We start from the raw sequence: 16,380 nt of genomic DNA, 5'->3' as shown, positions 1-16,380 counted from the left end.
GCGAGATCATCTTAAAGCGTACGCTTTCGTGACACAAAGAAACGAGGTTAAAACGGGGGGGGGGGGGGTATCAGTGCACGATCAGCAAAAAGAACAAGATACATTATTTACCCCCCACCCCCCTATAAACACACACACACACACAAAAGTTTGCTTAAATTCTCGCACTGGGGGTGGTGTGTGTGTGTGTGTGTGGGGGGGGGGACACACGCACATCCAACAACGGTACGTTTGTTATTGGTTTAAAACAAAGGGGAGAGAAAGCACTGCGGATGGAGCCACACACACGTTAAGACAAGGTGGTCCTGGTACAGGTTAAGTGCAATTTCAGGCCTCTCTTGGACCACCGACAACCCCCCCCCCCCTCCCCAGCTCTGCCCAACCGGGGGCTCTCGGTCCGCCCGCGAGCCTGAACGCAGCCACGGACGGTATCCGTGGTCTCGGCGAATAAACTACCGGTTTTTTTTTAAAAAAAAACAAAACACACGACGACGACGACCCCGTCGCCACCGAGATTCTGAAGGTGGGCGTTTTTTTTAAAAAAAAACCCCCGCAGACCGGGGGGGGGGTTTTTTTTCGAGAAAAAAAAAGTAAACTTTAAAATAAAAGCTGGTGGGGAGAGAAGAGGGGAGGAGGGATGGTTGCTGGATTGATGAAGGGCTGGAGATAATAATACGAATAATAATAGTAATAATAATCCTTGCACTTGGATACGACAGCGCCCGATCACGTCCCCGGAGGACGACGCCTCAAAAGCGCTCGGACGAGGATACCCGCGCTGCGAAGTGTAGTGACTGCGCGCTGTGTGGGGCGAGAGCGCGGCGATCGTCCACGGACAGGGGGGGGGGGGGGGGGGGAGGAAACGGAATCGGTGGCATTTACGACGCCGAGAACATTCCTCACACAGCTCCAGCCCCTCGGGACAGGGACACACACACACACCTGTCCTCCCTCCCTGCCTCCCCTCACGCACACTTCCCTCTACAACCCCCCCCTCCCCGGCCACCTCTCGCTCTCTCACCGTCGTCGTCGCAACCGCCGCCGTCGATCTTCCTCCACCGCCGCCACCGAGACTCGCTGCCAGGAGACGCGCCACCACCGGTGAAAGCCGAGAGAAGAAACGTGTGAGGAAAGCCCGCCGTGATTATTCATGCTGCGGCGACTAGACGACGACGACGCCGCGGCGATGGCGGCCGCCACCGCCGCCTCGCGCTCGCCGTCGGCGCATATTTCCCGCCCCCTTCAGCTTCCAACCGCCGCCGCACGAGAGGGGGGAAACAGGACAGAAGACCGAAGCCTCCGCTCGCGCTGCCCCTCTCAGCTCTGCTCGCGCCACGGCCTCCAGTCGCGCCGCTCCGCCCACCGACGCACGCACGCACGCACGCACGCACCCACCCGGCCTCCGCCCACCCGATTGGCCGGGCCCGCAGCTCGTTCGTCATACGCCGGCCGCCCCGACCAAACGCCGGCCAATCAGCAGCCGCGTACTTGGTTGCCATCGCGAGCGACGGTCGCTGTCAACAAGAGGCGGGAACCTTCCCGGGGGCCGCTTCTCCCTCCAGGTGCCGACTAAACCGTACCTCATCGCGCCCACATCACTCCCACCCTCGCCCTCGCTCCCCCCCACTGGCGCCCCATCCCCCAGAGGATCCAATTCAAGATCCTCACCTACACGGCCATTCCCGGCCTCGCTCCCTCCTCCCTCTCTGACCTACTCTCCCCCTACCTACCTGCCCGTACCCTCCGTCCCTCTGGCTCCGGTCTGCTCCACATCCCCCGCCCCAACCGCCCCACCATCGGTGGTCGGGCCTTCAGCCTCTCAGCCCCGAGGCTCTGGAACTCCATCCCCAGTGCCTTCGCCGCCTCCTCCCTTTCCTCCTTCAAGGCCGGTCTCAAAACCTTTCTCTTTGACCGTACCTTCAGCCTTCAGCTCCGCTCTCGACTCTCTTCCCCCTCCTCGCCCCCTCCCTTCCCTCCCCTCACCCTGACCATCTCCCCCCTCCTCGCTCCCTCCCTTCCCTCCCCTCACCCTGACCATTTCCCCCCTCCTCGCTCCCTCCCTTCCCTCCCCTCACCCTGACCATTTCCCCCCAATGCTCGGGTCCCGACCCAACTGTACAGCGCTTTGGGACGTCCTCCCGACGTGAAAGGCGCTCTATAAATGCAAGCTTGTTGTTGTTGTTGCACCTCACTCTCTCTCTCGCTCTGTGTGGCAGGTCAGTCAGTCAGTCAAGTCAGTCAGTTTCCACCCTGAATAACTTTTTGTTAGCCATTTTGCTAACCAGCATCAAAATGTGTGTTGGTGTGTGGGTGTGTGGTGGGGTGGATAAGTAAAGATGGATCTCAAGCACTGAGATGTGATTGAAGTTGCGCTTTTACTTGTTGGATCCCTTTGTCAACAACAATAATAATAATAACATTCTTTGCATTTGACATGGGGCCCTGATCACGTCTTCGAGACGTCTCCAAGCGCTTCGCCAGGATGTACCGTAACGTGAATTGACTTGTGTTTTGTCGGGGGTGAAACGCGACAAGGTGCGTCTCCCGACACCGAGCTCAGGCCCCTGCTCCACACACGAGGGTGCTCAAGTGGAGGCATTGACTGTTCTTGAGGGTGGCTTTCTTCTTTGTGTCTGTGTGTGTATAGCTGCCGGTTTTCTTCTAAAATAATCAGCGGGCGAGCCTTCAGTCTCTCTGCCTCCACCCTCTGGAACTCCATCCCACAGTCACTTCACCTCGCTGCCTCCCTCGCCTCCTTCAAGGCACATCTCAAGACCCTCCTATTTGATCGAGCTTTCGGTCACCCTCCTACCCCTACCCACCCCCCACACCCCTCCTGATCCAACTGCCTGCTCGGGTTGAAACCCCTGACTGTCCAGCTCCTTGGGGTGTCCTCCCGACGTGAAAAGTGCTGTGTAAATCTAATCTGTTGGTGTTGCTGTTGGGGTTGCTTGCAGAAGGTTGACTCAATTCTGACATTCTGTTACCAATCCAGCACCTTGGAGGCATCTCAGCTTCAAGGAGCACCTCCCCCCCCCGGCCCCGCAGGATAGCCAATTTAGTAAGTTTTGCCCACAGCATAATGGAGTAGAATTTTTAGCATCGTCGAAGGACTATAGTGATAATCCTATTGCACGATAGCACAAACATGTGACGAACTAGTAGTAGTCTGAATTTCTGAGCATAAATTGCACTGAATTGCTATAAGTAATAGGTAGTGCCTTTGAAGCAAAATAATCGTTCTTAAGGTGAATCAGCAATAAGTTTTCTCCAAGGCTCAGGCCATAACCATTATGGGATCTTTCAGTCCATGTCATTTCTGTTGGTGACTCGGTTGGTGAATGTCCTGCCCTGTCTGGAACTGAGCCATACAAGGTTCTATTGTATTTTACCCATCCCTAGACCAGGTACATATATCTCCCTAGTTCCCCATCAGAGCCAGAATTAATTGTGGAACATTCTTGGGCTGTATGGCTCATTATATAGGAGCGCATATGGCCATTTAGCCCACCAGAGCTTAAGAGCAATTGAGTCCAACTGGCCTTTCTGTTTTCCTGAATCTTTACATAGAGCAATCACTGGCTAGATTGACAGATGAGAAAGTGAAGATTACGGACAAATAATTAATTGTTCTTTAACATTGGTAGTATGAAAACAAATTAATCAATAGTAGATTTCTTAGTGTCGTGGAACACTGCATAAGTGGATTAGGCATTTCCATATCATGTTTCTTATCAATCAACATGGTGTGGGGGTGGAAGATTTATTTATATTCCATTGACTGGTACCTTTATATTGCTGAAGTCATAGCAATTCTACTTCTTTTTGTTCCCCACTTCCCAATAGGCTTGTAGATAGGCTTGCAAATAAACTGTCTGCTGAATGTAAGGTGCTATGTTTGCCAGAAAAAACGCTTACACATCCTGCTAATGTAATTACATTACATTCAGGAAAATAATCTCTTGCACAATATCACAGTTATATTCATCTGTATTTGAATAAATTCTTTGCTTCCTGTTTTCAAATTATTTTGCTTGCATTCTTATTTCCTTCTGAATGTGTCATTATCTCAACCAACTATGATCAACCTTCATGTCAATCTGTAAGTAGCTGCTCTAATAATCACTTTCTCCATTTAAGGAAGTGTCCCATTTTACTCAGTGCTATGCCTAATATCACAGCTGAAATCATACACTTGGCATATGAGGAATGATGTATAGGAGCTCAGGTTCTACCAGTTTACAGTACAATGCAGTGCCAGACAAGCTCTTGAAATGATATTTATTGAAGTGGCAACATTGCATTATCTCAATTATTTCTCAAGTGAAAAATGTATGCATGCCGTGAACTCCAATGAGTTGAATATATTGTGAATACCTTCACAATGAGTCAGAGAAATTCTGCTGTGCATTGACATTGATAAAATGTTTTACTAATGTTTTGTTGATGCCATTTTTGAAGGTTTTTTGAGGAATTTGTTATAGTACCAGTGATTCACTAATTTCTATCATTTATATCAGCCTCACAGGAAGATTATTATACTTGCCCGATTGCCTTCATTTTCATGAAACACAACTTTCCAATTTTGTGGATGAACTAGTTAAGAATCTGAGCCTCAGAAATCTGCTTATTTTGAAGCAATTGTAATGCTTCTTTTAATGGCAAAGTACCGATTGAAGTCTTTCCTGACATCTGTGGATACAGTTCTGAGAGTTGAAGTCCTAATGACTATTTATGAATCTATATGTGTTATCCTATTCCATCAAAACATCAGAAAATCAGGTCCATAGCAATAGTGAATTGCAGTGATCACTGCTCACTATCTTGGTTTTTCTTCTTTTATGCAAAATGTTTTTAATAATATTGGTGTCTAGAGGGAATTGATTTGTATTATATCTTTTCAGGATTTTGATGTCTTTTGAGTGACAAAGTTTCTGTTTAAAAAGAAAGCTATTTCACTGGCTGATGTGGATTGATCTGTAAAGCTGGTTGGTTTTCTCTACATGTCTGTCTTTCTTTTGTTGGTTTCCCCTTCCCTACAAGAGAAAAAAAGTGTAACAAACAATGTAACGCCACATTGTGTACAGACAGGTTTTACATTCTACACACTACTATTCAATTGATTTCACTGGAATGAGTCAAATAATAGGTTGGGTAATAGAACCTGCATAACCACGTGGAGTACACAGGAGCATTGAATCTTCATGTAGCTTTGCATTTAAAATATCTATTGAAGACATAATGGATTCAAAGGCAGACAACATAACCAAACCAGTGTTTACGTTAATGCTCCACTTCGCCTCAAAACAAAATAAACAGCACAGTCACACTTTGCATATAATCATTATGACTGAAAATATTATTGCTTAATAAATAAGTATATTAGAATAATAACTGTTTTTAATTCAAATCCACCAGAATGTCAATAATCACAGTATGACAAAAAATACTTGAATCTTTTTTGTAAACCTGCGGAGAGAAATTCTATCTGAGTTGAGACTTCTTCTATAATGTAGGATTTTAGGTATCCAGAATTTGGTATATTATTAAATGCAGCTTTAATTTTGAAGCTTTTTTGTGTGTAAGTTTTACTTAAGAACTACAGAAAAACAACTTCAAAGTTAGGACTAAATTCAACAATTTGCTGAATTTTGGACGCTCTGAAATACAACATGGAGTAAATCTAGACCAAAGTGGAATTTCTCCCAATGGGTATTTTGGTGACATGTTTGAACAAAAAGCCATCGACATCCACCAGCTGGTGTTTTACTGGGCTTGATCTGTTGGTGTTTTGCTATTTTTTTCTTTCTTGACAATGTTAATTATGCTTACTGTTTATGCATGGATTGTGCAGTATTACTGTAGTGCACTGGATTCAAAATTGAAATGATAATAATCAATTTAAATAAGTAGGTTTTGCCCACAAAATACAGTCTGAGTTGCGTTGCGACATCTCAACGATGAGATATCAAATGCATGCATTAATATTATTGTTATTAAGGAGGTTGTAAGTATTACCTTCAAATGCGTTTGTTGCTATTCATGATGTGAATGGAAACTGCAATTTCATGAGTGTCTGTTATAGGCAATGTCTGAGACAGATACAATATTGATTTTTTGGGGAGGCACTGCAGTACTCTAATTATCAGAATACAATTTAAAGCACCTTGTGTTTCTTTTTGGTAAAATATGCATTTACTACCTTTTAGGAGCAATGAGTGGAAGAGATCTTAGAATGTTTGTCACAAACTACAGAACAGAAGACACAGGTATTTAACGATAAGACTTTCTGTTGTAGCATTATTTTACTGTTCTGTTTGTTATGTGAGAGTAGTCGGATTGAAGTGAGTTTGTTTTATTGCATAATTAACATTCATGTCCTTTTAAACTTCTGATATGCTTAGTTTCTAAAAAATTAAAAAGGTTTTGGTACTTTTATTCATACAGCTAAATTGCTTAATTCCCTAAGTTAGTGGTACTTGTAATGCAATCCAGGAAGAAGTTGCAGTCTATCTCCCCTTCACTTGATGTCCTCAAAGACCTGCTATTTAAAGGGTAATTTGTGGTTTGTCTAGTTATGAAAGGTTGGCACATCTGGGAGTCAATGGTACTCCTTCATCTTCTCTGCTTTCAGTGAAAGCGTATCAAAACTATTACCTATAGCATTTATCGAGCATGTGAATGAGCTTCTGTAAACAGTAAGATCTATAGCATTAATGGAATGTTTCCTGCCCTCACTCCATTTCTGTAGATTTGTTCCTATTTTTTGCTGGAGTGATTGGATGTGTAGCTCTGTATGGTGAATCATTACTGCAGACCTGCATCTCATCACGCTGTGGGACAGCGTATTGAAGCCTAACTAAAAGTCAGCCTCGAGCAAGACAGTGCTTGCAAACTCTTTAACACTGCTATAAGTCTGCAATGTATCATTTTAAACCAGCCCATGAAAAACTACTTGTTGATTGCTTGATGATGTTGATATTTCAAAACAATTATGCATGGACAGAGAAATTGAATAAAATTAGTCATTGGAGTATTCTGTTCCAACTACATTTGTAAGAACTAATGTTAAACATTAAACACTTTTATTAACTGACAACTTAGTCTTTTCATGTTTCTGAAATCTAAATGAAACCACTGTAAAATAGATTTCATGAAAGGCTAATGTCAGTGTCTGTTACCATATCCTTTAAGTCAACATACTTTTCAAAGCCCAAGGGAAACTAAGTTAATGATGTATTTATTCTTTCAACTAGAAGAATTTGGATTCTGATTGCACCAGTGGGTCAGATTATGCAGTGAATCTTACCAAAAACCCAGTAAAACATCTAAAGCTCAGATAGGTTTCATGATGGTACAAATTAAATTTGAAAATATAGTGTAATAGAAATTATTTCATCAATTACTGTACTGAATTACATTTCATCTGGAGATACACTATATTCTTTTTATTATGTTATTGAACTTTGAGTGTGCATTTTGATATCTTTCTATTTGTGTAATTTGCAGAAAAGCTCATAATTCGGATGAAATATGGTCTCAAACACCCGAAATTCAAACCAGTTGACTATCAGCAGCTACAGGCCCTCGCTGAAGCCAAAAAGCTGGCATCTCATGATATCGAGCTCAAGGTAAAACTAGTCTGTGCAAAGGCGGTAGCAAAGTAGAATCATAGAATCCATTAGATAGTGTATTCTGTAACTAATTATATATAGTGTTTTAATAAAAAGTAGTTCTGATTCTCTCCACATAGCAAGTTCCCAGGGGAAAACAAACAAAGAATGGGCAGTGTTCATGCTTCAATTCTACAAACCATTCTGGCTGATGTCACCCATACCACCAGCAAAACAAAACTAAACCACCATTGCAGCACGAGTCATACAAATAGTATATTACATTGTTGTTTACCTTAGAGATGAGATCACTTGAAGCTGGAATCAAATAAAAGTGCAAAAGCTTATTTTCATTTCCATTGCCAGATGAGGCACATGTCAGATCTGTTCTGCGTCCAATTTACTAATGTCCACCAAGTATTGGAGGCTACATTCCTAAATGTAGCCCCATTTTATAACTTGCGAGTGGTTCTTTCAATGATGAAATGTTTAAATTAGAAACTGACTTTCAGAATTAAATGCAGTTGAATCTGCTTAATGTCATAATCCATCGGAGTTATAACATTATACATACTATAAAAATAGGGGAACTTCCCTTATAAACACTTGCAAACACTTCCAGACTGTTCTGAAGGCATTTACAATTTCAAGAATAAGAAAAAGATGTTAAAAAATCCAGCATCGCCGAGGCACTTGAAATCCGGCAGCACTGGATATAACATTATTCAGTCTTTTGTTAATCACAATACGCAAACTCAAATGTGTAGAAAACATACCAAGCAGAACAGGACTGTCCGCCAGTGTAACAGTATGTGTTTATAACAATATATGACTTAACATTTTGCAAACTTGACTGTTTTGCTATTTTACTGTTTTCAATTCATGGTTATAAACACAGATTAAAAAAACCTTTCAAGCTGCAAAAAGGAACAAAGATAATTCACTGATTAAGCAGCATCGCCATGTATGGTGGCCTGAACTACAGAAATTGGTGGAAAGCAGGTACGAATTAACATCTGTGCATGCTCTTTATATGACCATCAATTCATTCTTTAATGAATTGTTCATTGATTCACACAAGTCCTTTTGTCAAAGATCTATGTCTCCATCCGTAGTAACCACAATGCTGTGAAATTGGGTTTCAGTTTAGTGTTTCATTGCATTGTCCGTCATCACTCTGAGTCCTGAAAGCTGAAATGGAACCATAAGTTATCCAGAAATTGTTTTGCTGTTTAAAAATTAATAAGCTGCACTAGTCACAAAGTTTTTTCTCACCAAGTTGAAATCTTTGAAGTAGGATTCAGACTCGTATGCCTTGTGCAATTACCCAATGACTTACCCAATGTGGTTAGTTAGTTTGATAAATGATGTAGATCTGCATTATCTTTTTGACGTTGCAACATGTGTTATAGCTCTAAACTAAGAGTAACTATTATTAATGTCTTTCATAAAGTACCATATTTCAATGTTGGCATGGGACTTCAGCTTATCAAAGGAAACAATCAGGTTGTGAGTTTGAGATCCAGGCTATCTCTGCCTTAAATCTGTCTTCCGTAGTTCTGAGATCATTGTCTTTCAGACTCCTTTTCTTAGTTCCTTGAAATAGCAGGATAAGAAGAAACATGAACTTGTTCATCCTCCACCAAATATACCTATGATCATTCAGATCATCTAGCCTCATGGAGGGTCATTGTAAAGAAACTATCTGCTACCGTCTTGATTGGAAGATATTAGTCGGGAAGACGAAAGATGAGGCAAGTTCGGAAAGAACAGAAACATTTTTCAAAGTATTATTTAATATCCAACGGTGATCTCAACCCTGGTACCAGTTGAATTGATTCAATGGTTCTCAGCAGACCTGGATTAGGAAAGGAAAGAATTAGTTAGGGATTGATGTAGATGTTCAATGAGTTTAGGATCAGCTGTGATGTCCTTTATGATGGAATATCCTATCTCACTGTCTGTGCTCACAAATGAAGAATGGCCACTTGAATGAGATATCTGAGGGCAGCCAACACCAACGCACAGAAAATTGAAGGGTGGAATTTAAAAAAAATCTGCTATAAAATAAATACTCTGTATTCTTAACTATTCATATTAGTAAATATACTTTTTCTAATAGACAAAAAGTAGAATCAGAGGTACACAAATTACTTGAATCTGCGAGCATCGACGATTCATTCATTACTGAAATGAAAGATTATGGTATGTATGATTTGTAACTTGTTTAAAATGCTGGCTTCATGTTTTTTGATTCATAAAATTGTTAAAATAGTTCAACATATTTTTTTCTTAAAGTAAGTTGCATCTTTACCATGGTTTGTACTCTTTAGATATTTCCTACTTGCCTCATATAAATGTTTATGCACAATTGGTAAACAAACCAAATTCACAAAACTAATGAATGTGTAATTAGATTGTATTACAGCTCAGGATCTTTTCCACTCAGTCTGAAGCAACAGAGGAATACATTTTGATGCATGAGTCTGCTAGATATGCCTGCAAGCTTCCTGAGAGAGCCAGAGAAATAATGTTTGATGTTATCATATCTCCAAGTATTTACTTCATGTTGCTTTGATGTATTAAAACCAGCTGTTTTCCTGAAATGCTGTCTTTTGCCTGCTTTGTTTAAAATGGAACACTGTCGGCCAGTTTTACTGGATACAATCCATTTTAAATACATCACTGAAAAGAGAGAATACCCAGTTGCAGAATGCAAATACTTTCACTGAGTAAAAGAACAAGCAATTGTAATACATAACAATAATCATCATTGCATTTGATATAGTGCTTTATCGTGTCAACAAAATGTTACTTTTAAGGATTTTCTGTAAAGTGTAGTGACTATGTATTTGTAAAATTGTAATTGTAATTTTTTTAAACAATACTTGTAGACGAATGTGACAGCCAATTTGCACAAAGAAACGTCTCACAAATAGCCAGGAAATGAATGACCAATTGTACCTCCAGGACATAGGAAAACTCCCTTCGCTTTTTGAATAGGATTTATAACATAATCCCTCCAAAAAAAAACAATAATAAATTGGTAATTTTCAATCCATGACTGTTTGTGGGACATTGCTGTGCGCAGTTGGCTGCTGCGTTCGCCCACAAATATAGTCAATTCACGTTACAGTATGTTCTGTGAAGCGCTTTGGGACGTCTAGAAGACGTGAAAAGCACTATATCAAATGCAAGGATTATTATTATAACATCCACCTGAACAAGCAGACGACCTCAGTTTAACACCTCATCTGAAGGATGGCACCTCCAACACTACCTTGGAGTATGATTTCAAAGTGCGTTCATGTACAAAAACTGCTTTCAACAGCACTCTACATTCTTATTGACCTAAGAATTGGGTTCTTTCAGAGCCCTGGGATATCCTTCCGACGTGAATGGCGCGAAACAGTATAAATATAATTTTGTTGTTGTTGATCTGCTCTTGGGTGCACAGGATTGTGTATCTGGATTGTGTATCTAGGTAACACAGGCACAATTTCAGTGAAACTACTCAATGATGCTTAGTGACAGATTATAGTCATTTTCTAATTTAAATAGATTTCCACCAAGCTTTGCTTGAGGATAGGTGAACTGCAGGACTGCCGAGAGGATATGGATTTTTATGATGGAGCACAATATCATAGTGATTTCCTCCCAAGGCTAAATTTGAAGAATCTGAAGTGTTTTGAAAGAGTTTGAAGTGTTTTGAGTAAAAAGAAAATGCAAAAAAACACATTGAATATCATTCACATTATTTAGCTATATCATCAATAGTCCACAGCAGAGTGAGATATTTTATAGTACTACAGTTATACAATCTGTAATAAATACTGTAGATCAACAGCCCCTGGAGAGCACATTAATCAATGTCGACCACAAAATGCCTGCCGAACGCTGCAGTATGGAGTGCTAAAGTGTATTTTTGGCAAAATGCAAAATCAAATATAATTTTGCCTCCTAATTCACTGTGCCTTCAGCTCCCCCTCGACTCTCTTCCCCCTTCTCGCTCCCTCCCATCCCTCCCCTCACCCTGACCATTTTCCCCCTCCTCGCTCCCTCCCCTCACCCTGACCATTTCCCCCCTGCTCGGGTCATGACCCAACTGTGCAGCACCTTGGGACGTCCTCCTGACGTGAAAGGCGCTTTATAAATGGAATCTTGTTGTTGTTGTTGTTGTTGTCCTCGCTCCCTCCCTTCCCTCCCCCTGACCATTTCCCCCCTGCTCGGTCGCGACCCAACTGTCCAGCCCCTTGGGACGTCCTCTCGACGTGAAAGGCGCTCTATAAATGCAATCTTGTTGTTGTTGTCCTGAATTTTATTCTTCATGTTCATACCAACAAAAATCCTTGCATTTTATAAAGTTGAGAAGACGTTTCAAAGTACTTCGCAGGGTTTACTGTAAAGTGTAATGACTCGGTGAATGTTGCAGCCAATTTATGTCTCCAAATAGTCATGATAGTGGATGCAGAATGGCTACTTGTTCTATTTTATGACTTTTGCTGAAGTGCATACTGTATAATATTTAGCGGTTTCAAGGATTTTGTTTCTATCTGTCTAATCTAAGGTATGTTGTTGTTTGGAGACCAAGAAGTCTTCAAAACAGCTACAGTGGATCCCATCTGGCAGCTAATGGAAGACCTGAAGAAAAGGCTATTTGAACATCAGAATTGTGGCATGGGACAACCTCACCAAATACAGAAAATAAATTCAAACCAGATCCTGCAAGAGGTATGGAACTTCCTGTTTTATAACAATAATAATAATCCTCATTATATTATGCCATGTAATCTATTTGTGACAATTATTATCCAATCTTTCCTTACACTAAAGTTATTGTTAGATGTTCACCAATGGATACTTCATGTTTTTTTTCAATTCCCATTGTTTCCACAAAAAACATTTTACAACTTCTAATACAATAATGTCCTAGGGAAATAACTGGGGTGCTTACATAAGTATTTAATTTTCATGGATTTACTGTAAAGTGTAGTGACTGTATTTTGCAGCCGAATATTTGTTGATTCTTGCTGGAAAGTAAATGAGTGAATACTGAACAGAAGAACAAGGAAAAAGTTGAGAGAGGAAATGGCCATAAAAATATTATCAGTTAAAAAGAATAAAAAGGTTATTTGAGCCAATGTTTTTCAAACCATGCTTCCTGAAAATGATTGTAAATCGTCATATCTTGATTCAGCAGAAACTGGTGGATAATCATTTATCTCTGACTTTTCACAGCCATGAATGTTTTGTTATTTCTTCATGACTTTTCATACTTTTTGCGTTCAACAAGGTGGAAAGTGTAAAAAGTCAACAAAAACTTATAATGGACAAGCTTGGACAAGAGATTCTCATTTTGGAAGAACAAATTAAGGATTTTAAAATTGAGGTAAAGAGAAGGAAAAACAATCAGAGTGATCAACATCATTGTTACTGTTGGTAATTATTCTCATTTATATCACTATTTTAAACTGGAATTCTCCCAGTGCTAATTTTTCATTTTATTTTGCTTTTCCATATGTGCAGGAAGATTTTCCTCCTCAACTGAATGAAATTCCAGAAGAAATTGAGCATTTTCGATGTCCATATCCGGACCTGAAGGCTACAATCTTGAATGAGTTCCAGAACCTCAATGAAAAGTACAGATCCCAACTAGAGGACATCGGTGAGTGGCTCAAGGTGACAGACAGGTAAAGGTTATTCGTATAATTGAAGTCTGTATATTTTTTTCTGCTGCATAAATATCAGCATTCATGTGACTGTGATGGAACAATACATATACTGTTTTAATTTGTTTTAAATAATAATTTTAGAAAGAAAAGTAAATAAAAAACTTTGTTTCAAACTGTCAATAGATAAGGGGAAAAGGCATGTTTTCCTATTTTGGCATAATTTATTACCTGTCATATTCAATTTTAGTGGAAAGGCTTACTTACGCAGCTGTTTATAGTGTGGTCTTGTCACAAAAGATCACCTGAAGTTGATTTCACAGAGATGTTCAGCCTGTTTTTCTAAAGAAAGCAACATTCCATTTTTGTATTATGCCTTCAACTAATAGGAATTGGAATAGATATATCTCTAATCATGTTTTCTAAAAAAATGCAAAGCAAACTCTTACCCCTATCGAGTTTTACAGCTATATTTATTAGCTGATATTGCTAATTCAGATGCCGTGGTTTTCCAACATCTATTTCCACATCGACAATTAAGATTCTTCACTATAGTAGTAATGAAATACATTTGCATCACTGTACTTCTGATGTTTGTATATAGAGCCAATTTTATTGGCAAACAGCTAAACTTCAAACTGAAAAAGGTTGAGTATTTTTGAAAAAACTAAAATAAAAGAAATGAGCAGTGTTTCTTATTTCTCTAATTTTGCAATTATTGTGATTTATAATTATAATGACAATAATCACAAGGATAGATTGTAGTATCTTAATTGCTATTAATCAAATTTAGCACATGATCATAGCAATTTCCTCTGTAAATTGTAAAGGTATCTTAGCTAGTTATGCCATTAAATAGATATTAAAATATTGATCATCTGATACTGGTTTCCCATCTTGCTTTTATAACAGTCTAAATGATTCCAAATGAAAGTACTGAAGATTTGTTCCCTTAGAGTCTTGAACACATAGATAATATTCCACAAAGTAATGCTGTATTGTGTGGAACCACACTCTTGCCTAGTGTGAAACCTGATAATAAATTGAAGAGCTTTGATGGTTCTTGAGTACTCCATTTGGTCCAATTCTACCCCCAATTATCCTACAACAAAGATGTACAAGATGTGTCTTTCTGTTGTGACAATACACAATTTTGGTAAGAGGCAAAGCTAGTACAGTAACAAGTAACATTTATTAGACCTGGTAACAAGAGTAGCATGTGGGGGTAGTTAAATAATTTTGCAGATATTCAATGAGAAGGAAACCTTCAAATAAAAGTATTCCAAATAAAATGCCTTCCACCATAATGTTTTAGATTTATTTGTTAAATAAAATAAATGAATCAGCTTTATATTTAATATGTTAGTTCAACATATTACTCTGAAGCAATATTGATTTCAGATTTCATTTACTTTTTTATACTTCAGCAGCTATAATCTTTCAGAGGCTGTTACAGTATCAATGGCAAATGATTATTGTAATTGGATTTTTTGATTACCTAGCCTTGATTGGATCGCATTCTGATTATAGCATGGAGAGTCTGTAAAGTCTATTTGTTCATAGTATGGAGACTCTGTAAAGTTTGTTGATCCATCTACATTCATACAATGTGGCAGTCCGGAGACATTACTTGCCCCTCAAAACAAGTCTGGTGTCATCTTGTCATCCAGAAAATCCTAACTGATAATATTGAACTATTATTACCCCCCAGAAAGTGATGCATCTTTCGCTTTGACTAACAACCAGGTTCTTACTTACTGCCAGGTAAACAGATGCATGTGGAGGAAAGAAACTTGCCTACGGTTTCGCCCTGCCAGAGGACAACACAATCGACTAAAAAAAAATCCAGAAATGTTTAAATTCATTTGTTTGTCTCTGCAAATATGAAGCAAATTAAGACCTCTATTTTTCCTTTATACTGCAATAAGAAAAAAGAAACAGCTTATTTCATAGAGGGAAGTAGCAGCAATGAAATGTGAAGGGTATTCAATTCAATCTAAGATGAAGTGCAACTATGCAGTTGCATGTGAGTCACTTTTTGAATCCCAATTATTTTTTCTCTCAATGAAATTGGCTGTAGGGAAGGGATGAAACCTGCACATTTTGAGTCAGGTAATTAAATTAATTAATTTTAATTACCCTGTGGAAACAATGCTTGAGAAAATGGATTTGATGTTTCTTGGAAAAACCTAAGAACAAAAGAATTTGTTAGGCAAAAGAAGACCAAGTTCCATTCAGTTCACCTTTCACCATCCTGGTTGTCGCTTGACCTGTCGTGTCCCAAACTATATATTATATCCCGAAATATTATTTCCTAACAGAAATCTATCTAATTTGTTCTTAAATGAAAGATTGTTTGTAAGCAAAAGCAAAACAAAATCATCAAAGATTAGCTTTGCAGTAACTGACATTTTACTTTTTTTCAGGAATTGTGAATGGAGTGAAAATGATCACTGGATTTTCCGAGTCATTGTAGAGGTGTACTCCCCTGAGGTTCAGAATCGCAACCAGCTTTATATGGATATGCTGCAGAGGCTGTTGCCAGACAAATCCAAGCACGCTCTGGTCAGTCCAGTGTTTGTAATGCAGAGGCATGCTCAAGCTTTCAAAGTGTTAATGGAAAAATAGCATTTGTTAAGCTAAGCAAAATATGTTCAGCTTAACAAAATGATTGCTGTTTTTCCATTTAAAAATAACTATCAGATAACATATCATCAGTTGTATTATCATTGGATCTGCTACTCACATGATAAATTTTGTTTACAAATCACTATTTGACCAGTAACGGTTACAAATTGCAAAAATAACAAAATTGTGCCTTCTTCAGCAGTTTGTGGAAAAAATTGGCATTTATCTGAATGTCTACTGGTATATACCAAACTATTTATTTTGTTTCTGAGACATATTTGTGAATATTGGTGTCTCATTTAAAATAACTGAAGCCTAAATTGAAGGATTGTAAAGGTAGATATTATTCTATATTTTTAGCAAAACTTCTTATATATTGGCATAGATTATAACAATGTACCCACACTGGATTGTAGCTTGAAAATTATTGTTGTACATTATCACTTATCAACAATTATTTGTCACTACAG

The 16,380-nt window shown here is 39.4% G+C and overlaps 2 protein-coding genes across 12 annotated transcripts in view; one reads left to right on the top strand and one right to left on the bottom strand.

Annotated features, from left to right (window-relative positions):
- The window catches only part of pkp4 (plakophilin 4), a 53,488-nt gene extending 52,138 nt beyond the window's left edge, over window positions 1-1,350 (bottom strand). For 4 of the 7 annotated variants that reach the window (XM_042336064.1, XM_042336065.1, XM_042336066.1 and 1 more), the window contains exon 1: window positions 1,022-1,345. The gene's annotated coding sequence lies outside the window, so the exon portion shown is untranslated. Of the gene's footprint in view, window positions 1-1,021 lie in introns of all 7 variants that reach the window. The other 3 variants (XM_042336070.1, XM_042336069.1, XM_042336068.1) reach the window with 3 other exon arrangements.
- Window positions 1,351-1,508: 158 nt separating this feature from the next.
- LOC103176402 (coiled-coil domain-containing protein 148) overlaps window positions 1,509-16,380 on the top strand; it is a 29,592-nt gene continuing 14,720 nt past the window's right edge. Inside the window, exons 1-9 of one of the 5 annotated variants that reach the window (XM_042336390.1) lie at window positions 1,509-1,562; window positions 6,210-6,269; window positions 7,510-7,631; window positions 8,512-8,615; window positions 9,736-9,818; window positions 12,181-12,344; window positions 12,907-13,002; window positions 13,140-13,303; window positions 15,709-15,847. In XM_042336390.1, coding sequence (XP_042192324.1) covers window positions 6,215-6,269; window positions 7,510-7,631; window positions 8,512-8,615; window positions 9,736-9,818; window positions 12,181-12,344; window positions 12,907-13,002; window positions 13,140-13,303; window positions 15,709-15,847 — 927 coding nt within the window. In that variant the 5' untranslated portion in view covers window positions 1,509-1,562; window positions 6,210-6,214. Of the gene's footprint in view, window positions 1,563-2,198; window positions 2,217-2,509; window positions 2,536-4,969; window positions 4,989-6,209; window positions 6,270-7,509; window positions 7,632-8,511; window positions 8,616-9,735; window positions 9,819-12,180; window positions 12,345-12,906; window positions 13,003-13,139; window positions 13,304-15,708; window positions 15,848-16,380 lie in introns of those variants that run through there. The other 4 variants (XM_007889902.2, XM_007889901.2, XM_007889903.2 and 1 more) reach the window with 4 other exon arrangements.

Source organism: Callorhinchus milii, unplaced genomic scaffold (assembly GCF_018977255.1).
Source record: "Callorhinchus milii isolate IMCB2004 unplaced genomic scaffold, IMCB_Cmil_1.0 Scaffold6, whole genome shotgun sequence".
Taxonomy (NCBI): Eukaryota; Metazoa; Chordata; class Chondrichthyes; order Chimaeriformes; family Callorhinchidae; genus Callorhinchus; species Callorhinchus milii.
Note: the sequence above shows the minus strand (reverse complement) of the source record. Positions and strands in the feature narration are given on the sequence as shown.